General features: G+C 43.0%; 1 protein-coding gene across 1 annotated transcript; it reads left to right on the forward strand.

The window, feature by feature from the left end:
* Window positions 1-19,798: 19,798 nt before the first annotated feature.
* Window positions 19,799-23,883, forward strand: LOC120724555 (paraneoplastic antigen Ma2 homolog). The gene is made up of 2 exons (XM_040016807.1): window positions 19,799-20,278; window positions 20,512-23,883. The coding sequence occupies exon 2, from the start codon at window positions 21,432-21,434 to the stop codon at window positions 23,280-23,282; it is 1,851 nt and encodes a 616-aa protein (XP_039872741.1). The 5' UTR covers window positions 19,799-20,278; window positions 20,512-21,431; the 3' UTR covers window positions 23,283-23,883.
* The last annotated feature ends 2,909 nt before the right edge of the window (window positions 23,884-26,792 follow it).

A 26,792-nucleotide genomic window follows, 5' to 3' on the forward strand; every position in this document is an offset into this window, starting at 1 on the left:
GGTTTTTCTTTGGTTTCTTTGGTTGATCTTTGGTTTCACTGCCGAATGATGGCCTCCCTCACTTGCACCAACATCTCTTTGTACTTTACAGTGTAGAGCATGAAACAACAGGAGAGCAGGCCTCACCTGGCCATGAAACTACTTGTCAGTCAATTGTCCAATTATTTCTGGGGGTTTGTGCATAAAAATGGCAGTAATTCCTAAACACTCAGCAAAATACTTTTGTTAAACCCCTTGAATTAAAGCTGAAAGCCTGCACTTCAGTCACATCTTGATTGTTTGATTTGAAATCCACTGCGATGGCGTACAGATGCAAAACTACAAAAAATTGAAGCCTTTGTCTAACAAGTTATGGAGCTGACTGCATGACCACAAAGCCCTGGACAGTTTTCCATCAAGCCAAAAGATGTCAGTGTGGCTACATGCAACTGCAGCATGCAGAAGCGCAGCATGTGTGGTAACAGCAGATATGTACGTGGTGTCACAATGTTTGATGCTTTGTGAAAGAGCCTGAGGCGTGCAGCACGTCGCCGATGGCCGAGTCCTTCTTTTTGCCATGCACGGTTATCACAGGAGGAAGGGGGGGGGGCATCGGGGTGAAATGTACAGAGAGCAGACAATCTGAGGCATTAAAGGAAATAGTGTAACAAGGCCACTGTAATCAAGGTGGTCTTTTTCTCTTTTAATGTGCTAAATAATTTTTCTCGTTGAGCTAAATTTTGAGCCAACCTGGTTGCACGCCGCACAAATGAAAAGCATAACAGAACAGTTCAGGATAGTCAGCTCAGAATCATCCAAACAGGAAGTCCCACGGGACGTCACTGTTCTCCCAATTAAATTCTACAAACAGCCAACGCTGGCTCTGCCTCAAAAACACATGAGAAGCACATGGAAATAAAGTAAGCCAGCTCTCTGCTCAATGCCATCTGGTGGCTGGAAAAGAGAATCAGAGTTTGCAACCGAAAGTGACCTGCGCTGGAAAAAAAAGAAAAAAAACCCCAGACTTTAAGATTTGTATTTGATTAAGAAAGCCTCATTTTTATTCCCCTTGCACACCTTGCTTTGATCTCTCCTACAGTAACTTTATCTGTACCGATCCAGGATCACCCGTCAGCATGTGTAATCACGAACACCAAAATCCTTGTTGGTATTCGCCTCACCCTTACTTTCGCCAGGTTTTCTCTCAGTTGCAGCAACTGGCTGCTGGAAACACTACAAGCAAAGTGTGATTAAAACTGACGGGCTCGACGAACGTGATCCGGCTGCCAATAAGCCAGCCAGGAGATGAGGTAGATGGGATGGGATGAAAGACAGAAGCAACCTTGGCGTCACCATTTTTTTTCACTTGCAGATGTAGTAGAAGCTTAAAGGGAGTTTCCTTCTAAGCCGTCTAAGCTTTAGCTCTTCGTTATCAAGCTTGCCAACAGATATGCAGATCAATATTTTCCTGAAGTGGGCTATGAATAATATGAATACTGTGGGGGTAAAATGTGGGATGTGCTAGTCATTTTAGCAGATAATTCGGAAGCTGCGGCGACTGTACAGAATCAATAGCTTTTTCCTGTGAAAGCATTAAACAGTGTGGATATGCAGCAGCTGTAATATGATAATGCTGTGCTGCCAGCAGACTGTAATGTTGTGCAGCCGTGAATCCAAACGGGTGACCAAGTGCCATCACAGGCACATTCAGCCGAACTCCAGTATTGGGACTAATGCGGCTGTTTACACTAGTTCTCAAGTGGCTCATGCACTCTTTATCTGAATCCTGCTTTACTTGTTACATAACCGCTCCCAATGCAGAGACCATCAAAAGTAGATCCTTCATGCACTTTCAGTTGAAACCATTAAAGAGATTAAATGAGAAGGATTTAGAAACCGTGCTTCACGGGCCCAGTTTTTTATTGAAACACCGAAGCGGTTTGATTTAGCAAACAGCTGGATGGAAACGCTTTCTTTTAGAGGTCTGCCGTTTCCCTGAACTTTCCTGCCAGTGATGTCCTCTGGATGACCTTTTGGGTGCTCCACCATCCACTCACTTATTTTTGATTTTTTTATTTTATTTTCCAGATTTTTGAAGTATGAAATACATTTGTGAATATAAACAGCACCAAAGCCTGTACCTACTGACACGTCATTCATATTTAATGATGCATTTCTGTTGTTGTTGACTTTGCCTTTCATGAGTAAACTGCAAATCACTGAGGCTGGAGGATGAATAGGTAGAGTTTTTTCCTCTGTGAATACAGACCATTAATAAAGAGACACATACAAGCTGAAGATGCAGCTGTGTGCCCGTCTCATAAATAAATAGTAAATAAAATAAACGAATGCACTGATCACAAATTAACAGTGACTGCTGTGAGGCAGGCTAATGCAGATTCATGCATCTACTGAAATAGAGGTGCAGGTTAAAAAAGTAAAAATGCCACATCTTTGGCTTCACATTTGTTAAGAGTGAACCATTACAAATGATGGTGGGAAAATAAGAAATCAGGACGGAACCTTGTTAATTGCTTGTTATAATGCAAAAGTTTTCCCCAAAATGTCAGACCACAGTGCCCAACAACAAATGCTTTAAGGCAAGGACACACACAGCTCAATTTAATCTTAAAACTCACTTTTCTGTCCAAACAAAGAAGTTTAAGGGCACTTTTAGCTGAGACATCTTAATATAAAAGAAGATGTAATTTTAAAGGCAGTTCTTAGTTATTCTGTAGGATCACGAATCGCTGCTTTAATTAATAGAAAAGAAACGTATCAGTATGACTTAAATTATAAGAAATAAGATTGTAAAATTACAGAAAACGACAAAGAGAAAGCTTGTCTAAATTCAATTCAATTCAACTTTATTTATATGGCATTGTTGATGATTTCCTAACTATATGAAGAAACACACAGCCTTCATTTTCACTGCTGAGCAGATAATTGTGGTCAGACAATTACATCCACTCATCAAGAGCATGAATGTAACAGTAATTCGGGCCTTTTAATAATTTCTTTGAATTCTTTTTGCAGGGTTGAATGATTGTACAACATATGTCTTCAATGACTTAATGACTGGATTAGATTTGATTCTGCTGTATTTTATTTGCTGTCATTTTAAAAGTATATTACTCAAACAATGAAAGGAAGTTTGGCATCCAGTTCAAAGTGCAAACAATATATACATGCGTTGCTATCAGTGACCAGAGTTTAGCAGGCTGACAGCAGTGTGGAAGAAAGTGCTCTTCAGTCTGCTGGTTTGGGAGCAGAGGATCCTGCACTCCTTCCAGAGTGACGCAGAGTGAACAGTTTGTGGTTTGGATGTGAGGAGTCTTTATGATGTTGTGAGCAGTCTTCAGACTGTGATTCCAGACTATGTTGGCAAAGGAGGGGAGCTGAGTCCCAATGATGTTTTGGGCAGTTTTCTCAACTCACTGTAGAGCTGCTGTTAAACCACAGTACAATGCAGCTAATCAGGATGCTCTCAGAGGTGCATCTGTAAAAGTTCAGGAGACATTTGAGGGTTTTCTTTATCAGGCTAATTGTATTGGTGTGCCAAGTGAGGTCATCGCTGATGTGGACTCCCAGAAGCTCAAAGAGACACACTGCCACCTCACTCCCTTAGATGTTAAGTGGCACGTGTGATGTGTCACTGTATCATCGTAAGTCCACAATAAGCTCCTTGTTCTTCATGGTGTTAAGGGTAAGATTGTTAACTCCACACCAGTGAGCCAGATGTTCCACCTCCTTCCTGTAAGCCTCCTTGTTGTTCACACTGATCAACCCCACCATTGCAATGTCATTTGCAAACTTCACAGTGGTGTTTTATACACTCACAGGAATGCAGTGATAGATGAGCAGTGATAGATGAGCAGTGAGTAGACGAGTGGATTGAACATGCAGCCTTGTGGGACACCGTGGTTAGCGTCAGAGTAGAGACGATGTGGCTGTCTACTCTAACAGGCTGGAGTGTGTTGGGTGTAGTCCAGTTGCAAAGTGCTGATGCCCAGCTGTCTGAGTTTGGATGGTACAACTGTGTTGAATTCTACAGTTCATCCTGTTAAAACTAAAGCTGAATTTAAAACCCTTCTCCTCACATACAAAGTCTTAATTAATCAGACTGCATCACAGCTCGAAGATTTCATATCATCGTAATAGACCACTTTGCTCTCTAATCGCAGGCTTGCGTGGTTCCTCGAGTTTTTAAAAGTAGAATGGGAGGCAGAGGGTTTGGCTTTCAGGCCTCTTTTCTGTGGAAACCTCTCCCAGTTTGGATTCAGAAGAAAGACACCCTCTCTACCTTTAGGATTAGATACAAAACTTTCCTTGTTGATAAAGTTTAAAGGTGGATCAGGTGACCCTGAACCCTCCCTTAGGGTGTGGGGAACTTTTCATGATGCACTGAACACTTCCTCCTAGTCTTGCCACTACTGCATATCATTGAATTTTACCTTCTCTCTCTATGTAGTAGTCCATTTTTCCCACATTCACCAAGTCCTTGCATAGTAGAAATATATCCTTTGCTCCAATATTGTCGGGCATAAAGCACCTTGAGTCGATTGTTGTTGTTAATTGTTGCTATGTAAACAAAATAAAACTGAATTAAATGGGACATAGAATTGGGTTGGGGTACTTGACTAGCGTGCTTAGATGTCACAGGGTCTATAACTCTCCTCCTGGTGGCTGACACTGTAAAAGTCACTGCTGAGAATCAGTTGCTACCATTTCAATGTTGCATCTCTTTCTGATTCTCAAGACAGTTGTTGGTATGTAAACAGCTACATACATTTTCTAGTAGCTGTCTATTAAAGTGAACAGCTGGAGAGGACTTGAAATTGTTTTCTCCTCTATTACACAGTGACCACATTTGATTTTGCTGATTCAAATCCACAAAGAGCCAATGTCGGCGACAGCTCAGTGTGAGCCTCCAGGTTATGACTGCAAACGAGGTGCAGAGCTCACAGAGATGCTTTGTGCTACACCAGAAATAAAGAAACATTCAGTTCTGTAATCTTTGCCTCTTTTGTGAACACTAAATGTGCAGGAAAAATGGAAGAAACTGCAAAACTGTCAGCTGTTTACAGACCTGTGGTCGTCCCCTTGGAATAATACGTTAAACAGAGTCTATTTAAACACTATCTCTATGACCCCTTGGTACAGAGCAGCTCTGCAGGGATCTACAGGATTAACCAGCGCCTCTGAGGTAAGCTGAATCATAATAAACAGCAGCAACGCTTTGAAAATACCCATAACGGCACATTAGCATTGAAATGAGGTGGCACTTTTGTCAGTAGGTAGTTCTGGGTCACGGAGACAAACGCTGAATACTGCCGCGGGGACGACGGCACACACTCAGCTGTCCTCTCCACAGCCCAGTATGCCTACATCGCTAATGTCAATAGTGTTAACATGGCGGCTCGTTTGCAGAGGAGCACGGGATGAATTTGCTCAAAGCGCTGGAAGCCATCCATTTTTTGGAGAGAATTCACATCAACCCTGCTTCGTACTACGGGCTACATCCGTGGCACTTCTACTCATAGGCTGTAAAATTTTAAGGGTTCGCACAAAGCCATGGGGTCTATGAGATTTGCTCCTTATATTCTTCACTTCAACTGGCTGTAAAACATCTCCCGCTGTTAACTTACCTTTATATAGGCCATTATGGCAGGCGAGTGCCTGCCCTCTCCGGCATGTCCCCCTCGTCTCCTGCAGTAAAAGTTCTCTGGATTTCAATAAGGCAAGTGCATAAATAATGAGACAGGGCATTTAGTCTCCACAAAGACAGCATTCCTTGTCTTTTGTCAAACGCATAATGTGGATTTTGCACTCCAGGAAACACTTAAGTGGCAGCTCTACGGGATTGTATTCAGAGTCCAAGTCACATAAGAGCAAAATCACAGTCTACCACTAATTAAAACGATAGAGGGAAACAGAGCTGAATCGGAGACACACACGGTCCTATAACTGCCAAGCTCAACTGTCACAAACCTGTGATTTTTTTTAATGGTTTATTCAAAAGCCTGTGCTCTGGAGTGGATACTGTATAGCACAGGTTGTTCTTTCAGTGGCAAATAAAAGGTTTCCTTTCTTTTATTACTGTTCTTTTATTTAGGAGCCTATTACAGCGTGTTCAGCCACTCGGAGCAACTGGAGTGGCCATGCTGCGTGTCAGCCCCTCCTTAGTGAAATTTAATCGCTCAGGCTAAGTCATACTTTCACATATTTAGAACAGTTAAATTACATACATCCATGCACAATTAACTCAACCGGTTGTAGAGAATACTCTCGATACTTCCTGAATGATGTCGACACAGTTTAGCAATTAAACAGCAATGTAAAGCGTTTCCCGAGGAAACGGAAGGCACTTCCTGTTGTCCGTCCAAACAGCCGATGTGAAGTTTGCATGAACAGCAACGGCAACAGCTTGACAAGAGAGCGGCAACAGCTGCACCGCTCGTTCATGAATACAAATCAAACCGTGTGCCACTTTCAATTAGGCCTTTGAGGGGTACTTGTGGGAAACAATTCACAAAGGAGAAGATGTGACATGTTTCATCACTGCGTCATGTTTCACATGCGCTACATGCAGGAAAACAACGTGGAGTCATTATTTATGACTGTCTGATGCGCCTAAAAGTTGTTGTTTGGGCATTTGTGCATAGTGTTGCAAAAAAAAGAGAGAAAAAAGAAAGAAAGGGCTTTACAGCCCATTATCACATCTAACCAGGATCAGATTCAGCTTAGCCTGACAACCAGAGGAACGCACGCCTAAGCTTGATGTGCAAAAGCTGTACATCATCACCTTACTGCAAAAACAAACTGTCCTTGGCAGATAATGTTCCATAAAGTTTCTCGAGCCGGCTAATTTTCCTCTCTGCGAGACATTTGTCAGGTTTCCCTGACACCGGGACAATTTCTGCTCCTCGCTCGTACATCACAGCGCAAAAGGCTGATGAGTTCTTTTCTGAAGATGTCAGCCTAAAATAGCCGTGCTGACATTCCTAATCACACACACGACATTCACGAGGTGAGAGGAAAACTTTCCATCTGCTACTCCCCCCCCTAACTCTTAACGGACCGAATTCTCACACGCCGATGTGACTGAAAGGTGCTCTTTAGGTTCAGACACCTGCATCAAGGCAGCCTGCCATTAGCGTATGATGCGCGTTGTGGTAGCTGTCACTATAGCTGAGTGTCTCCACAACAGAATGCCATTTTCTCTTGCTTTGTTTCTCCAGACCCCCCGCTACTCGGCCCACCGTTTAGCTATCAACTTCTGACATTTGTCAGCTTCCCTCCAAAACACCCTTTTCACTACAGAGGAAGAAGTATTAAATGTTCAGGGTGGCTTCAGACAGGTTTACAGGAGGATGAAACACTTTGTGTCGTGCTTTTTTTCCTGCATTAGCTGGGAGAATCTTGTCAGTTCTGTGTGACGAATGTAGTAGATGAAGGACATTTTTCAAAAGTTGAACACCCCCCCCCCACACACACACACACACTGAGCAACTACTCAGTCCTCCATGAACTTTATCTGAAAGTACTGGAATACAAAACAAGGACAGGAATATTGATGTGAGGGAAATGAAAGGCTGCATACTGAGCTGGTTAGCTTACTGACCGATCTAGCCCATAGTATGTTTTTCCTTTCATTGACCCAAACTGTATATTGACACAATGGGAATGCTGTAGGATGGCGCTTCTATGGCGCTGCCACGGAACAAGGCCATAGAAAGTCCTTACTCCATCAGTAGGACCAATATCAGCTTCTTTTGGGCAAAAGGATGAGGAGAGCCACAGGAGAGCTAAAAAATTATCTCCAGCAGGACACTGGTCTGAATGTCTCTGACCAAGCAACCAGAAACAAACTTCATGAGGGTGGCCAGAGGGCCCGATGTCCTCTAGTGGGCCCACTGCTCACTGGCTGGCACCGTGGAGCCCAATTGGCATTTGCCATAGAATAACAGAATAAGCAGGTCTGCCACTGGTGTCCTGTGAGAAGCTGTGGAAAATGTTATTCTGCCTGTATCATTCAGCATGACTGGTTTCATGGTGGGTCAGTGATGATTTTCCACTTAGATTTTTGCGGTATCCTTACATTCAGTCCTGTGTAGGTGATCCATTTGTTCCTTACACATTATACAGCCCATATGAGTATAGCTCTCCAGCATGACTTTTTCCCCCATTGAGATCTGATATGTGTTCTAAATTCCTTTATTTTTTGCAGGAGTGTGTCATTTAAAACCTTTTCCCCCTGATTAGCATCACTGAGAAATATAGATACTTCAATATAACTTAACCAGCAATAAAATAGTTGTAAAGTATTAATATACATTCGTAAAATAGAGTACCCGTTTGTACTTTGTAACCAAATTTGCACATAGACTCAGCCTTCATTACTCAGACCCTTAAACACCACCAGGGCTGGGGCTGAAAGAATAGAAACACTATCAGATTCTCCCGTGTCTTAATCATAGAGTTGTGATATTCATAAGTCCATTAACTTACAGTCTGCATTTTTTGTTTGTTTTTGTTTTGCTGTCTTTCCTTCCTGGCTTCAAATAGCTCAGACTTTATTAATATTTTATTAATATTTAATCTTACTGACCAACGCATGTACAGTGCTCACACGTTCATGCAGTACACTGCCTTTTCTTCTCAGACACACTCACACCACTGCTTCGTCTGCAGCATCTGTGTTACATTCAGTCTATAATGTGGTTAACCTCTTCATTTTTTCCCCATTTATCTTCTTTTGTGAAATCATCTGCTCTGCTGACAGTACACTTATTCATAACTGTGATCGGTCCGATGCTGCCAGCACCACCCCAATCACCCCTTGCAAACGTGCAGCGGAAACCCCGGGTTAGCTTAGTGTGCTAATAACCAGCTTTGTGTGACCACTTATCCTGATTGCCAGTGTTAAGCCAGATAACAGAAGGATACACTGCGTATTTGAATACATTTCATAATACAGGGCCCAGGACTAGCTTCCCTGCCATCAGACTTCTAGATTAGGTAGCAGGTGTGGTTTTAGCTCAGCTGCAGGAAGTCAGGTGGGGCAGAGTAGTTCAGAGAGCCGTGCCAGGTGGATTAATTGGTGCACCAACTGTGTGTTTTCTAATCAACTTGGTGCGCTGGGGCCTGAGAACACACACACACACACACACACACACACACACACACACACACACACACACACACACACACACACACACACACACCTAAAGAAACGTCGCTATTAATGCCGCCTCATCTACTGTATGCTCAGTTGAAAACACTTGAGTTGTTATCCAAGTTGAGTGCACTCTGGTAACACTGGTCAAGCACCACTGGAGCACACAGTTTTGTGTTTGTTTGCTTGCTGTCCGGCTCAGTCTCCACCACAGGGGTAATGGGGTCTTCTGCTACACAGATGTTTTGGGTTTGGTCCACCTTTTTTTAGATGAATTACAAGCTAAGTTGTCACACAATGCTCTCTTCTGTTATCCCTACTGTGCTCCACGCCTACTTACACAAAGATGGAGGCAGCAGTGGGGAGAAAAGACAAAGGAACTAGCGTGACCATAAATGACAGCAAAATGCAGTAGAGCAGCAGTGTCAAACATAAAGCCCAGGGGCCAGAATTGGGCTGCCAAAGGCTCCAATCTGTGCAAATGTGAAGCAGAGCATACATTTTGTGCTTGCAAGTGTATTTTTACAGGTTTTGCAGCTTCTTCTACTGATAAAGCGCTATACAAATACAGGCCATTTTTACCATAAAGAGCTCCCCCCACAGCCATTTACATGTCACCAAAGTAAAAAAGTAATGCAACAATTAATAAATAAACAAACAATTAAATGACAGAAAAATCCATTTTTTTCACTATCTGCTTTAAAATGTATGCTTCTTAAAGTGGTTTCACAGCCCAAAGACAGATTTCATTTAGTACAGCAGCATTTGTTATCATATATTAAAAAAAGAGATGTATTGAATAAATTCCACTTCTTTTTTTATATTAAATTATTTTAGGCATTAACTCTTTCTCTGTATGTATCTGGAAGTACGACAGGATCTTAGCTCGGTCCACACCCTCTATTGCCTCCCCGTGTATGAGGAGAGGAGCATGTTCTGTCTTTCTGGACCTCCAGCATGACCAAATGAGTCATTGTGGATTGCAGGTGTTCAGAACGAGCTTGTTCCCTAAGCACCACTTTGTCAAGTGTTGGTATGTCCTCTCTCATCATTATCCGATACGAGAGACACCACAGTGGTATCATCCGCAAACTTCATGACTGTGTCAGAGTGAATATGGCCAGGCTGAGCACACAGCCCTTTATCTAATGTTCCATAGAAAACCGCACGCTCCTATACAACATTAAACAACTGATTTTTACAGCGTGGCTTAAACAAACTTTAAGCTTGGTTGAAAGCAGTCAATATGAATTTCCATGTCACTAGTAGCCGTTTTGAACAGCAATGACAAACAATATTGACTTGCTGATGTGCTCCTCTGTTCGGTCTCCACAAAGCAGAAAGAATATGTGTTGTTAAGGGCTCGTAAACTGTAAACAACCAGTTATATAATCAATAAATGAATATAAAACAACTGGAGATTGCTGGAGCTCCAAAGGCATGTAAATGACAGATATATTAAAGGGAATATTAAAATGCCATACAGAAGACTTCTGCATTGCAAATCCTCTCTTGTTGCCACTCACCTTTTTTTTGGTAAACACGACGAGTTGTCCTCATGTCCTCATTTTTCTCATCATGTCCTCGCCTCTGACTTCCTCGAGGAGGGCTCATTGTTCTGAAGTGATTAGACCTTAAAGGAGCAGACTCTGTATATGAGTTTATTTGTGTTTGACACAGAAAGCAGGGTGGATGAGGGAGGAGGAGCATTTGTGAGGGCCCCATCTACCGATCTAGATTCAATTTCTATGCAAATTTGACAACTCGTTGTGGAAGAAGCTGCCTTTGTCTTGCATGGGCAGGCGAGGCCGGCTTAAGGTGTCGCAACGCTCAGGAGCCGTGTGTGCACGGGCAGCGAGTGTGCTCATATTTTCCCCAACTGACAAACTTGGCGTGTGATGCATTTCAGTGCAGCAGCTAGCGACTGGAGGGCGATACTTTACGCGGTGGTGACAAACAGCTGCAGGGGGAGAATCACACCTAACTGGTGGAAGAGGCCAGCAAACTAATTGTGAGACTGTGGGGAAATGTTCCTCTCAGCCAATGGGGCAGAAACCTGAGCGCTCATATTTCTTGGCCACTATATCACCCCCCGCCCCCAAGCATCATTCACGTAACAAATATCACCATCTGCCTGTTGCGGTGTTTCTCAAAAAAGCAGCCTGGGCCCTGCGCCTTCCATCAAATGCTACAAGGGGACAGTGTGCACACTGCAGTTAGTGGTTGTTTGCCATGATGGTTAGCTGTTGTTGTTGTCCATAAAAAATAGTATAGAGCAGCTGAATGAGCACAAATGCAACAGGCGCCGTGTTTCCAGGCTGTACCAACCTTGAAAGTGGAAGAGAAAGCTGCTCCAAGATTTTGAAAAGAAAATATAAATAGACAGCAAAGAGATTTTCCCGCCTCGCATTTTCATTCACTCTCCATCCCACACACACACGCCCACTTATGCACACTTACAGAAGGGAACTTTGTGTGAGTAGAGAGAAGTGCAGTGACCCCCATTTCACTTACGTGTTCCTGGATTCGGACGCAGGGTGGGTGGGAGGAGAGCGTATGCAATATTGCCTTCAGCTCCAGTAATCCGCTGCTCTGCATTTGTTATGTGTGATTCTGGTGTGAGCAGAAACTACCTGTGTATTCTGTGGGCAAGGCTGCGTCACACCTTCAATAAAATCTTCCTTATCGCTATGCAAACATGCACTGACGAAAAGTTTTGTAGTCTTGCTATCACGGGCAAGCGAGCAGGGCCAACTCCTCGAGTTAATTATGTGCTCAGATGGTCTCGCTGACACATGGTACTGTAGATCAGTGGTACTCAAAGTCCCGCTTGGGGGCCACTTGCAGCCTATAAAAGACTTCTAAGAGGTCCTTGAACATTTTCCAGGATGAAACAAGCCCATCTTGGGCTGCTGAACCACCTCCTACGCCCATGAAGACGGCGGGATCTATAATTAATGTCTGATAACTTCATCTGCAGTTCCAGTGATTTCATTACCCTTCTGGAAGCAGTTCTCCCTAAAGAGGGTCAGTCTTCAAGTAATAATCCGTTGCATCATTATTTTAACAAATTTCTGTTTTTTGACACTTCACTGCTGATTGCACGATGAAGCTAATTCAATTAGCTCTTCTAAGTGCTCTCAAGTCATTACTTGGAAAGATTTCCTGGGAAAGTGATGAGCTGAATGTTTACAGAAAGAAATGGCAGCAATTTAAAAATGAGAAGAATGGGTAAGTGATCGGGCAGGGTTTTCTGTGGGCTTCCCCATAGAAAACTCATACAGGGGCCCCAAAGGGCACAACTGCCTGTGTGGGTGCACCCACTTGGAGTCCCTGTGGGAGAAATGTGGGTTTGGCCTGCTGACACCCCCCCACAGTCTAATGGCATTCTTCCTGGCACAATATGTACAATAAGGAAACACCTTGTTATACATAATATTATAAATGAAGTATATAAGAAGTATGAAGATGAGAGCAGGCGATTGATTCCATCCCAGAGTAAAATCAAAGTCTTACTGGATCTTGTAATACGTCAAAAGAACTACAGAGGGCAAATTTATCAGATGATATTCAAGTTACTACAACAGAATAACTTGATTTTTTTAGCTAATTGTTTCAAAGTGCCATGTATACATTTGCCTAGCAATTTAAAGACCCTGGTTTAAGCTTGGGGCTTCTGGTGTAAAGACCCGTCAAATCACCCGCCAGTTGGTGGCACTGGGCCATGCACTGTGCAACTTACATTTGACTTCAGTACTCGTGCCCAGTGGGTGGGCTTGCTGACTGTGGCCCCACATGGAGCCCCAAGTGGGCATGTTTGCTGGGTGCCTATAGTACTCATACTATAGTGACTTGTCAATGTCAAGGTAGGCCACACTGAAGAATATTTTACACAACTGTAAGTTACACATCCAATAAACTAAGACTACAAAATAGTGAATTGAGTCTCCAAGTTAATTAGGAAAGTGTTTATTGGGTTATTTAACAGCCACTGGAGTCACCTCTTAGAATTATTCCTGGTTATTATAAAGCACTTTTCAGACTCGGTGTTTATATCTCTTTTTTTCATTTCAAGTCCATGTCATAAATAAAGCCAAATATCCTGAATAAAACAGATTTAAGGCCTCAAACAGGCCTCAGCTCACTTTCAGACTGGTTGGCAACCCTGCTTAGGAAAAAGGTTCATTATCTGACGGGCTGATCAGTCTTTGCATTATGCTGCATTAAACTGATTGCTAAAGTCTCTGTCAACAAACTTACAGACTAGTCAGTAAGTTATTTGACTAGTTGGTGGGCGGTTGCAAGGAGGTATACAGAACTGCACTGAAAACCTTCTACCTGAAAACCTGAAAACTAGCAGATTGCCAAAATTGCTTGCAGTTTGCAACTACATTACAAATCAGATCGTTTTTACCCTCAAAGTTTTACTCTTTTACTCTGAAGGAAACCCATCTTCATTTTATATTTGCATTGTCCGTCAAGTGGGTTTATTGGTTCAGCAATCCTCTCGCCAGCAGGGAATACCGGTCTTGTGGCTTGTATGACTGAAACTAAACAGCCAGTTTGGAAGGACCCCAAGAACACATGCTCGAGTGAACAATGCTTTGATTGCAGAATCACTACAGCTCTGCCTCCACCAAACCAAAACAGAAAAATACATCTCAATATGTTTCATACTGTACAATCTGATTAGGCCAGAAAGTGATATGTATGAGCCATAAAATTATGGGCCTTCATTTCCGTCATGCAGATAGAAATCTAAGAGGGATGAAATGCAAATTACCGAAGCAGTAAATGCGTGCCGTGTTAGTGACACGCCTGGATGAGCGAAATTCCCCTTAATGTCATGCATTAAGAAACAAAACAAATAACCAAAGACGTACTGGAGCATAAAAATAAAGCATGAAACATACTCTGACACCCTGAATATAATTTTTTTTACACATAAACCCAGAGTTGACCATGACAAGTAGATTGGATTAACGGGCACAATTAAAGAGAGGAGGATAAGAAGTGATGACACATTCAGCAAACCGCACATAATACTGATTCAATATTCTAAATACATCAACTTTATTTTAATGCAGACATGCATTTTGAACCTTTGCACTAATTACTTCACTTCCTAAAACAGAAATTGGGATTCATTTTAAGTTTAATTATCTGTGCCCTTGTTTTTCGTACAGTTTGATGTTTACTCTACTGAGAAAACAAAACATCATCAGTCTTCATCATTGCCAAACAGAGCATACCACAAAACCTCTCTCATTGCCAAGACGATTAGAGCAGATGATGAGCAAAATCTTTTATTATTTTGGAAGACTTCTCTTTGATGTGGCTTTAAAAAAAAATCCAGCTTTTCTCTAATGATTGTGCAGATGTAGAAATACACTTCAAAACTGGGAGTGCTTTGTTTTATCCAAGGTGGTACATGAACTTTAAAGCTCAATTTAAAAAGAAAGAAAAATGACATTTTAACAGCTGAAAATACACCAAAGAAGACATGCAAAGGACAAAAAAAGAACTAAATTAGCACAATCAGGTTCCAAACACACCTGCGGAAGAAGAAAGAAAACCCTCTCTTGATCGTTTTGTTTCTTTTCAATGAGACTTTTTGCACTGCTGCGATTTTGCCCACCAAGAACTTGTATTTTTTTTTAATGCAATCTGCTTCTGTCAGTCATTTTAAAAGAAATTGCACATTTTCCTCTAAAATCATTGCCATCTTGCCTCTCAAGTCTCTCAGAAACTGTAAAAACTCAAGAGTCTCCAGTATTGGCGAATCAAAATCACGCCGCACCGCTGATGGCTGTTTCTGAACCACTCAGAGCTGTTAACCTTGTTTCATTCTTGGGATTAATAAGCATCAGAAGAAGCAAAGCCTCTCAGGGTGCTGCTGAGATCTTTGGCTCAGTGGAAGATTGCTCTACGCTCGCTTTCTCCCAGCTGCCTCCCTTTCTCGCTGGGTGTCTCATTACAGTGGTGCAGCACCAGGTAGGGTAGAATCTGTTGGAATAGCCACCGACGGTCATTTTTAAACCTCTCTCTCTACTTCTAGATCTGTCATCATACCACACAGGGAAGACATTTAAATAAAAATCTAATTAATAGACTGACTTTTATTGGCCTCTATCTAGATATAGATATTGCATCAGGGAGCTTCTAAATAATTAACACCTGCACCTAAGGTAGCTAGGATAAAAGATATGATTAATCACCATGCATAGCATGTATGTGCAGCTCACATCTTTGGTTAAAATGTCTTTAAAAATACATGGGGTACAGGAGATGTGAGCTTCTTTTTTAATATTTGCAGGCTTCATTTTGTGCTCGACGATGACAGGAATCCAAGGCAAGGTGATACGATCATTAAGTTTCACAAGTTTGCTCGTAAAAATCAGAAACTTCAAAGCCCTCCCACGGGGCACCAATTTCAGCACTGCTGCTACTTTTAGATTCCTCACTGGGAGTTCTGTTATGACCATTTGTGCCTCTACGGTGTGGACTGGATCCTCCTTTACTACGTCAGAACACCATCCTTTCATTCTGAATTTTATTTTGTGTAAGAGGATGAAATTGCAGGGAGCTCTGTCTGGCGAGTAGGGCGAACGTTGTGTGGTACGGCTAAAAAAGCCCGCTATTTTTAATGACACGCTATAGTTCAGGACATTTCACCATGTGTCTATACTGACAGGTGCAAATTTGAAGTAGAGTCATTCTTTGCAGACTGAACTATCCCACTCTAATTATAATTACTGTTAATGACAAAATATGAAAAAACATGTTTTTGTATGTGCAACTCTGATAGTTTTGCTACAGTGGGATATCTTTAGCAAAGTTTGCTAAGCCTAACATATCCAACTGTCTGTCCGTGTCCTGAAAAGTGCTTTTTGATGGCCAGCAGGAGGGGACTCCTCTGGTTGTTTCCCCCAAAAAATGCTGCTCTGAATTCCTATCCAATTCCAACATTTAAGGAGTTTTCACACAGGAGGTGATTAGCTTATCTCACATTGTTTTGCGCTAGCAGTCGTTTCCTGCTGTTGTCTGGGCAATTCTCTAACCTACTGACCAATCACGTATCACCGATCAACACCATCCTTCACTCTCACTGGTAGTTTCTAAAGTTGCTTGCCTTCAAGGTAAAAAAAGCTTATCTTGGTACCCGCTCACTTCACAAGCCACCAGTTATTTTGCCCATCGTTGGGTTCAGTGAGTGTCGACTTTCTCTGGACTGCCAACATTACTGCAATTCGCTTGTTGTGTGGTCTTCCTTTAAGCCAGTGCTGGATATGAGCACGTAAAAGCCAGATGTACAAGACATATCAGGACATCAGATTCTCTCAATTTGAGATAAATACAAGGTGTCCTTTTATGCTGATGATAATACCTAGAGCTAACCATCCTTTTTCTGTAGAGTACTGGAGTCAAGAGTGATGGTAGCAACTTAGGACCCCATTATGACTTGCAAATTGCAAAGCTGACGTTAAATTAACATAAACTCTGCAGTCGCAAGCTACTGTTTCTGCTGGACACTTCACCATTTTAATGATACATCAATACAGATGCTCAGAAATTAAACACAGATTATCACAGATTAAACCGAGGAAGCTTTTGCAACAGTTTAAAAAGAAAAAACTCTTTCTTTACTCCAGATTTTGACTTCTTCTCCTCCTGTACCAGGAGATACCAGGAGTGGTGACACCTATCATTCAAGAAAATACTGCAGCAGATACCTGGAGCAGAAATGGGTGTATAATGATGTCACTGGTGGTGTGTGAAGGGACAAATGTGGTGGTTATACTGGGATCCCTAGGCTTCAGTTGTACTCCGTTGTGAATATGGATACCTGGAGAGTGGAGACTCAATGGCCCAGTAATCGATCCTGTTATACTGATATAGCATCCACTGTCTGGGGTACGTGTGTAGTTAGGGTTAGGGCTAACAGACTAGAGCTAACTGTCCTTAGCAAACCATTAGCACCCCATTATGTCTCACAAATGGCACCATGTAACAAAGTTGAGGTCAAATTGCAGTGGAGTCAAGACCCTAGCACAGGGGTCGGCAACCTGCGGCTCTTTAGTCCTTATAGTGCGGCTCCGCGTGGTTTGGGAAAATAAATTAGAAGTATTTAGCTGAAGTGTATTTTATTTATGTTAGTTCTTTTTTAACTTGTAGTTCTAAATTGGAAGATTATTGTAATATTGAAATATAAAAATAAAATTATATTCTATTATTTTTTCATTGCTCAAAATAAGCATCACACTTGCGGAAGCCGGTATATCCTCCTAAATGCCGTGCATTTATCGAGACTTTCAACCTCAGGTAGGCCAATTATGGATCTTCGGATCCACATTATGTCAGCAGCTGTTCTCCACCATGAACTATGTTAAAAACAAACACCGCTCACGTCTCACAGATGACAGCTTACAGTCCTGCGTAAAGATGAAAGTGACTTCGTACAGCCCCGATTTGCAGACGCTGTGCGCAGAGGTTCAGGAGCAGCAGTCCCGTTGTAAACATACCACGGCAGACCCGACGATGTTTCCATGAACATGCTTTTCAGCATCTCTTTATCCGGTTGTTCAGTCTGACGTCACTAGCCGTGTCTGGACCTAAACTCTGCTGCAGGTTGTTGAAATCTCCCAATTCTTTGAATCCTTGGGCTGAAGGAAGGACAATACTCGGTGTATTTATGCTCAATCAACAATCATTTATTTCCATACAATTCAACACTTAAGAGCACAAAGACCATCATGATGGGGAGACCTGCCTGCAGAGGGTCACAGCAAGTCTCAAAATGGTGACGGGTTGCTCAGCTTTTTATAGTCTCTAGTGGCCCCCACCTAGTCGTAAAAGCCTAAATATTCACATTCTTTCTCTTTTACGGCGCCTAAGTTATGACCTCGGCAGTTGTTTCTCTGCTTTCTGTAAGGTGGGGGTGTGGAATGTGGTCTGTCTATCTCCCCTGTCTTAGACACAGAGTCTCCTGCTTACAACCTTCTCTTCATGATTCAACAATTAAGCATGTAATACATTCACAGCAGATCAAGGATACAGAGTGATGCACACTTATCTAATAAACTAATAAGTGAATATGTTCTTTTAACTCAAAAGTATAACGAGAACTAAACTACATACAGATCACACACTCTATATTAAAGGGTATAATATGATCTACAGCAGTATCATACTTCAACTACTTTGATTACATATATAAGGTAACATATAATAACAGAATAATCTAATAATTCCCCCTTTTGATCTCTTAAAAGAGATCACTTATAACATACACTCCAGCATTGCAAGGTCCAGTTCTTCTTGGTCCTGAGGCCCTCTGTCCCCCTTTAACGGGTGGACCATATGTGGGATGACCTCTGTGTTCACGCAGTTCAGATGCAAGCAAAGTTAGATTTACAACCATAACAGCAGTTACAGATGACTCTCCCATCACTCCCCAATTCTCCCACAACTTTATTTTGGTGCTCCAGTTTTCCACCCCCTTTTTAATGCCACCTTCTACCTTTCAAATGTACTTAGACTAGAACCTCTGTCTAAGGAGCTTTTAACCTTTATTTTTATTGCTGCAGCTACCAGTGTCTTCCAGTTGGGTGATTCTCAGCTTCTTTCTTCGACCTCCGGGGTTAGACCACCCTTTAGTCATTGCACAGTTCTGGGGATTATTCTGCCCCGATTTCAAACAAGGATCTGTGTGTTTTGGGATCACCGCCGTGTCCCCCTTTTTGCCAAGAGCCTCTTGAACCTCGTTGGTCTGGTGTTCCTGGTTTTCGCCAACCCCTTCATGGTCATTGCTGTATTTATGAGATCCATCTTCTCAAGGAGCCCAAACGCCATGACACTTGACCCCAGTTGCTGTCTCGACAGTCCCTACATCTGTCTCTGCTGTGAAGGGTCCTCACATCTCCGTGTCCCCGTCTGGTGTCTGTTCCTTTCTCTGCAAGAGACAGAAAACCAAAACACCTCTCTCCCTAGCCTTGATAATCTAATATTGTTATCCATTGTTGTTCTAATGATTCAAATTTGGTTTAAAATATTATGTTCAGGACTCTCTGACCCAGGGACTTATTCTAATCATAATCTATGTGTGTGTAAAAGAAATCAAAAATTAGTGAACCATTTCTAAGTCTACCACATTATAAGCTTGTTCGGACTCAACTCCCCCCTTTTTGACACACTCCCATGTGTCAATTCATTGGAGCTAGACAATTAAAAGAGAAGGTTAGTGACATCATATCTCAGAAAGTATCAGAAATTCTTCTCTCGAGTACCGTTGCTCCAGCCTTGTCATCCCTGAGGATCTTCAATCCCGGAAATTTCCCTTCTCCTCATGTAATAAAGTCTGTCATCCTTCCATGCCCTGGTAACTGGTCCATCCAGAGCTGTAACATTTTGAAATGTACATACAACAAGCCAAACCACACCTTGGTCACACCAACCCTTTTCTGCCCTGAAGATGTCCAACGCCATCTTAGTCTGGACCAGGGTTGTAATAGTTTTGCAATTTTCATTAGTTTTTATTTTTATTTAGCTTCAACTTCAGATTTTCAATTTTATATCAGTTTTAATCAGTTTTTACCAATTGTTTGCTAGTTTAGTTTAGTTTTGATTAGTTTCAGTTATATGTAGCCCTGTCTGCAATTATTCGGGCTTGCAGTATAAAGAAAAAAGGTCTACTGTTATAAAAAAATGGTTAAAATATAAATAGTTGATAAAAGGTTTAAAAATCATATGCTTGGGTACAAATGTATTTCATTTACAGTTAAGAGTCCAATAAATATAAGGGTTTCATGATTTAGAGTTCATTTTCTGTGCACAATAAATATGTTGGGGTGTAACCTAAGTTTATTTACCCATCTAATGTCAGTTATCTCAATATTGTATTGTCATTGGTTGTTGTGCTGACGAGCCAGTCAATGTCACTCTTCTCTGTTATGGGGGCGGGACGAGTGGTAAAGTTTGTGTGAATCTGTGGGAGCGGACACAGAAGCTAAGTCCGAAGAGAGAGATGTCGTAAGGCAAACGTGGTGTGGATTTTGCATCTAAGTGTATCGTTGAGGTCGACTACCTGTGGTCCTGATATTACTTATTTGTGATCTGCAAGAGGTAAATGAGACTGTGTGCCTTGACATTTGTACTGTAACTAGTCGTTATAGTGATAAAAATAGCGTGATATGTGATGCTAACTAGCGGCTTGCTAATTAGCGCAGCTTACCGCGTTATGTGCTGTGATGCCATGCTGTATGTTTAGCTCTGTGATTTTCAGTCAAAGCATGCTAATGCTAAATCGTTATGTGATAGCATTTGGTATTGTAGCTCAAGTGTTTTAATATGTTTAGAAGCCGAGGGACGCTCTGAAAGGAGAGGGAGAGAGAGGTTTCTGCCCGGATGGACCCTGCTGTTTTCTCACCCCTGGCTGTTTCCTCGCCCCTGGCTGTTTTCTTACCCCTGACTGTCTTCACTACTGGTGAACTAACTGCCCGTTTCTGATTGCCCCACTAACAAACTCATTGGACTCGTGAGTACTAACTGGAACTAAAGTGCACGTATTTTGTTTATTGCTCAGTTTGAGTGAAGCGGCCATCAGTTTTAGGCCTCACCGCACCCGAACTTCGAATCAGGCCTGCAACAAGCACCGTGCTACCGGTGTAGTGTGGACAGGTTAAAGTGTGTGTGTGTGTGGGCCCACTGTTACAAATTCGGTTTAATTTGAGTAAGTGTGTAGTTTTAATCAAAGTTATTATCAAAGGTTGAAATTCATCCATTTTAAAGGTGTGAGCTGTTGTAACTGAAATAACAGTTGGCACCTAAGAAAAAGGTATTTGGTGTGGATAATCTTTTATTTATAATCCATGTAGTCACATTTACAGTATTTTTGTTTGTTTATTTGAATTCAATTCATTTTATAAAAGTAACTGTTTATTTTATTTCTTTTTGTCTAAATAAATACCCGGTGAGGGATAAATTTGTGTAAAATACAGTTGTGGTGGTCCTTATTAGTTAAATTAGAGTGTATCAGGTATCATTATTAGTAGCACTACGAACCCAGGCCCAGTCTCATTGTACTATATACTCTAGCTTTACCATAGCTACGTGGGACCTGGGTTACATAAATGGAGGCACCGCTGGGATTGTTAACTAAAGTAAACTAAATTTAATTTTGGACCAAGAGGAAAACAGGTCGACCCCACAACTGTTAAAGTGTTAAAGTAGTCAACCGTGCAACAACAAAAAAAAAAAAAAAACAGACCAGATAGCAATGACGACACAACAAATGAGCAGACCATCACAACTTGAGTTGGTCAACTGGTGCAAAGGGGAATCAATAGAAGGTGTTTCGAGAGATGAAATAGAAGAAACAGCAGGGACTATCAAAGCTTTGGGAAAAGTAGTAGTTAAGGGAAAAATGTTTAACTCCCAACTACAATCGTTAATGGTGTTGTGTGAGTGTCGTGAGGAGATAAACCCCATGACAATCCCCCCTGAGATAATGCCAATAAGTGGTGGAAGTGGCTGGAAAGCAGTGTACTACATTGAACCTCAGCCAGATGACTTTGCGGGAAAGTTACTCACTTTTCTGCAGAATGAAGGGAAAACCTTAGAGGATATCCAAGGGTTACGCACCCACGGAGGGGAAGTGGATGGTAATTCTGAAGCCATCATCTGTGCAGTAAGTGAGTTAATGGTCAGAACAAACAAACAGCCTGAAAGCCATCCATATAGACGTCTAAGGACATTTTCCGGGGTCAGTCCCACCCCAGCTGGGGAAGAAGCCTTAGATACCTGGTTGGAGCAAGCGACACTTCTAGTAGATGAAGGCGAGTGCTCCGATAAAGAAAAACGTAGACGCATACTGGAAAGTCTCAAAGGGCCTGCCTTGGAGATCATTCAGGCCATGCGTCTGACTCAACCTGATACTAGTTCCCAGGACTACATAGAGGCCATAGAGACCATTTTCGGCAGAGTAGAGTCCGCAGAGGAGCTCTATCTGTCATTCAGAGCCCTTCACCAACAGCCTGGTGAGCACCTGTCTGAGTTTCTGCGAAGATTAGAGAGGTCTCTTGTTAAAGTAGTCCAGGGAGGTGGCTTACCAGTTAGCGCTGCTAACAAAGCTCGGTTAGAGCAGTTAGTTAAAGGATCCACTTCTGAGCTTATGTTGCTTCAGTTGAAAATAAGGGAGCGAATGGAAAATCCTCCCTCATTCCTGAACTTGTTAAGAGAGGTGATGGAAGAGGAAGGCCGTCAAGCAGCCAAACAAAGCCAGACCACATCTAAGTGTCACCAAAGGGTTCGCACAGTTTGGGTGGAAAAGGAGAAAGAGTCTGAAGCGGTCACTCAGAGTGAACTGCAAGCTCAGATTCAAGAATTGAGAGCACAGTTAGAGGAAAGAACCCACTCAGGAAGTCAACCACTGTCTGATTGCACTTTCAAACCTCCAACAGAGAAGCAAAAACAGAAAAGTGATTCGCAGAGTGAAATACGGTCACTCAGAAAGCAAGTGAAAGTACTAGAACATAAAATGAGTGTGATGGCGGTGAAGTCTACAAGTGACCCCCCACAAGAACACTCAATTCAGTCTCGCAGACACAAAGCAGCTTCTTGCCCCAAGCCTGCTTCTTTTAAAGCATCATCTGCTAGAGAGAGTGATGAATATTTCTGCTATAAGTGTGGAGAAAATGGTCACATAGCTACAAGGTGCACAGCACCTGAGAACCCCCAGAAAGTCATAAGAAAACTTATACGATTAGTACGAGGAGTATCTAGTCCTAACAAGGAGGACCCAAATCCTACAGGAGAAGAGCAATGCGTTGCTCGGACCAACAAGGTTGAAGTCCCAGAAACTGACACAGGCCTGCCTGAGGGTCTTGTAGGCCCGTCATTTATTCACACAGTCAAAGTCAATGATGTGGCCTGTGATGCTCTTATTGATAGTGGGTCTAACGTGACTATTATCTTTGAAAGCTGGTATAACCAACACTTGGCAGATGTCCCCATAAAACCTCTCTCTTGCTTGGGACTCTGGGGACTTGCTGACACAGAGTATCCCTACAAAGGCTATGTTGTTGTAGAGATGGAGTTTACCAAGGAGATCACTGGTGTCTCCGGGTGAGTAGAAGTGCTCGCATTGATTTGTCCTGACCCGAAAAACCAGCAACAAACCCCCGTGTTGGTGGGCACCAATACGTCTCTGTTCCGCCGCCTATGGGACTTGGTGCAAATGAAAGGTGACCAGAACACAGCTCATTCCATGAGAATTCAGTCTGTGTATGCCCCCATTAGGGCACAGGAGCAACTGCCAAAAAATGATGTGCTGGGACAGATAAAATGGAAAGGGCCCTGCCCTCTTTCTATCGCCCCAGGAGCAAATTGCTATGCCACCTGCAAAGTAGACAGGCACAGTGCCCCCTCCAAAGACCTTATCTTGATTGATGCACCCTCTACCCAGTTACTCCCTGCCGGCGTGCTGGTACAGCCAGGTGTGCTCTCAGATGCTGGTATAGACAGCAATAGCTTGAATGTACTCCTCCAAAATGAGTCCACCAAGACAGTCTCCATACCAGTGGGATCTGTCATTGCTGAAATGTTTGCCGTGGATACAGTCACCCCAGTCCAACCCTCTGACCTTGCCACTGAGAAAATAGATCCAAACCTCTTCGATTTTGGGGACTCCCCTATCTCTGAGGAGTGGAAAAGTAGACTTCAGCAGAAGTTAGCTGAGAGGAGAAATGTCTTCTCAGTACATGAGTGGGACGTTGGCTTGGCTAAAGGGGTTGAACACCACATTCGTCTACATGACCCTCGACCTTTCAGGGAGAGATCAAGGAGACTAGCCCCAGCCGACATTGATGATGTGAGGCGACATATACAGCAGCTGTTGGCTGCTGGCATTATAACAGAGTCCCGTAGCCCATATGCCTCCCCAATTGTTGTTGTGCGGAAAAAGAATGGGGCTATAAGAATCTGTATTGATTACAGAACACTGAACAACCGCACTACACCTGATCAGTATACAATGCCACGCATTGATGATGCCTTGGACTCCTTGTCAGGCAGCCGATGGTTCTCAGTCCTAGATCTGCGTAGTGGCTACTATCAGATAGAAATGGCTGAGGAGGACAAGGAAAAGACGGCATTTATTTGCCCCCTGGGCTTCTATCAATTTGAGCGCATGCCACAAGGGATCACTGGAGCTCCTGCAACGTTCCAACGCTTAATGGAAAAGGCTGTTGGGGACATGCATCTTCTGGAAGCCCTTGTGTACTTGGACAACATCATTGTCTTTGGCAGAACGCTTGAAGAGCATGAGCAACGCCTCTTCAAGGTGTTGGGACAGACTAGAGGAGATTGGTTTGAAAGTCTCCATTGACAAATGCCAATTCTGTCGTCCTCAAGTTAAGTATGTGGGTCACATTGTATCCACCAATGGAATAGCCACTGATCCAGAGAAGGTTGAGGTGGTGAAACACTGGAAAGTGCCCACTCACTTGAAACCCCTCAAGTCTTTCCTCGGATTTTGTAGTTACTATCGGAGGTTCATAGCTAACTACTCCGCCATTGTCCGTCCTTTGTCAGAACTCACCAAGGGTTATGCACCCACTTGGAAAGACCCCAAAGCCAAGAAGCGTGTAGACCCAAACCAAACCTATTTTAAAGCATCCGAGCCGTTTGGGGAACGATGGACTCCAGCCTGCCAGGCTGCTTTTGAACAGATCCGTGAATGTCTGATCAATGCTCCAGTATTGGCATTCGCTGACCCCACCAAGACATACATCTTGCATGTGGATGCCAGCATGAATGGTTTAGGTGCTGTCTTGAACCAAGAACACCCTGAGGGCCTAAGGCCGGTAGCTTTCGCAAGTCGAAAGCTCAAAGACTCAGAACGTAACTATCCAGTTCATCAACTGGAATTCTTGGCATTAAAGTGGGCCGTCGTGGATAAATTTCACGACTACCTGTATGGTGCCAAATTCATTGTCAGGACTGACAATAACCCCTTAACGTATGTATTGACCTCAGCTAAGCTCAGTGCTGTAGGGCATCGCTGGCTCGCTACCCTCGCCACGTATGATTTCACCATACAGTACCGCCCTGGGCGCCACAACATTGATGCTGACTTGCTGTCCCGACAGTATGCCCAAGAGGAAGTTGGAGAATGGACTTCCATCCCGCCTGCTGGCATTAAAGCTCTCTGTAAACGAGCCTGCATCAGGGAAGGAGCAGTTGTACCTGACAGATTGGTGGATCAACTTGGTGCTCCTGCCTCTGCAGTACCAGAAGCCTATGCATTTCCTGTCAATCTCTGCATAAGCATCCTCGATCAGCTGAGTCCAAAAGACATTCAAACATCACAAGATATGGACCCTACCATTGGGCCATTGAAAAAAGCCATCAAGAGCAATCAAGGTTTCGCTCCCTCTAAAACTGACTCGCCAGAGACTGTGATGCTCCTCCGTGAAAGTCGCAAATTGGAGTTGAGTGATGGATTACTCTACAGAGTAAAAGAAAAAATGTGTGGAAAACAAAGCCGGCAGCTGGTCTTGCCAGGAAGATACAGGTCTATGGTGTTAAGGTCTCTGCATGATGAGTGTGGGCACATGGGAGCAGAGCGAACAACAGAACTGATTAAAGAGAGGTTTTACTGGCCTCGTATGGCAGCTGAGATTGAGCAGTATATTCGCACTTGTGGAAGGTGCATCTCCAGGAAGACGCTCCCTCAGCGTGCCTCGCCCTTGAATCAGATAACAAGCAATGGCCCTCTAGACTTGGTCTGCATTGATTTCTTACAGATAGAGCCTGATTCTAAAGGTGTTGCAAATGTGTTAGTTGTGACAGATCACTATACACGTTATGCACAGGCGTTTCCTACCAAAGATCAAAGAGCCATTACCGTTGCAAAAGTCTTGTGGGAGAAGTACTTCGTACACTACGGTCTACCTGCACGAATACACTCTGATCAGGGCAGAGACTTTGAGAGTCGACTGATCAAGGAGCTGTTGTCCATGTTGGGGATTCGGAAGTCACGAACGTCTCCCTACCACCCGCAAGGTGATGCACAACCGGAAAGATTCAACAGAACCCTTCTAGCAATGCTCGGTACCATGGACACTGCAAAGAAACAGTGTTGGAGCCAGCATATCACCCACCTGGTACACGCGTACAATTGTACAAGGAGTGATGCCACGGGGTACTCACCTTATTATCTCATGTTTGGGAGAGAAGCTAGACTGCCCATCGATATCTGCTTTGGAATCTCGCCAAATGGTGAAAGTGAGTCCTCCTACCAACAGTATGTTTCACGGATGAGAAAAGAGTTGCAGGATGCATACAAACTTGCATCAGATGCAGCTACAAAAAATCAACTGAAGAACAAAGCACACTATGACCAACGCGTGAGAGATCTGCCTTTGGAGAAGGGAGACAGGGTTCTCATTCAGAATGTTGGAATAAAAGGCAAGCATAAACTGCAGGATCGTTGGAAATCTACACCATATGTTGTAGTGGAGAAGTTGTCTAACCTGCCTGTTTATAAGGTAAAACCAGAACATGGACCAGGTGTACTCAAAACTCTCCATCGAGACCACCTGTTGCCCATTGGTTATATGGTCAGGATGCCTAATCC

This window comes from Simochromis diagramma, unplaced genomic scaffold, assembly GCF_900408965.1.
Source record: "Simochromis diagramma unplaced genomic scaffold, fSimDia1.1 OVJJ01000695.1, whole genome shotgun sequence".
In the NCBI taxonomy this organism is placed as follows: Eukaryota; Metazoa; Chordata; class Actinopteri; order Cichliformes; family Cichlidae; genus Simochromis; species Simochromis diagramma.

Coding starts and splice junctions, on each gene's coding strand:
- LOC120724555 (XM_040016807.1), top strand. CDS start 21,432: ATGACGACACAACAAATGAGCAGACCATCACAACTTGAGTTGGTCAAC.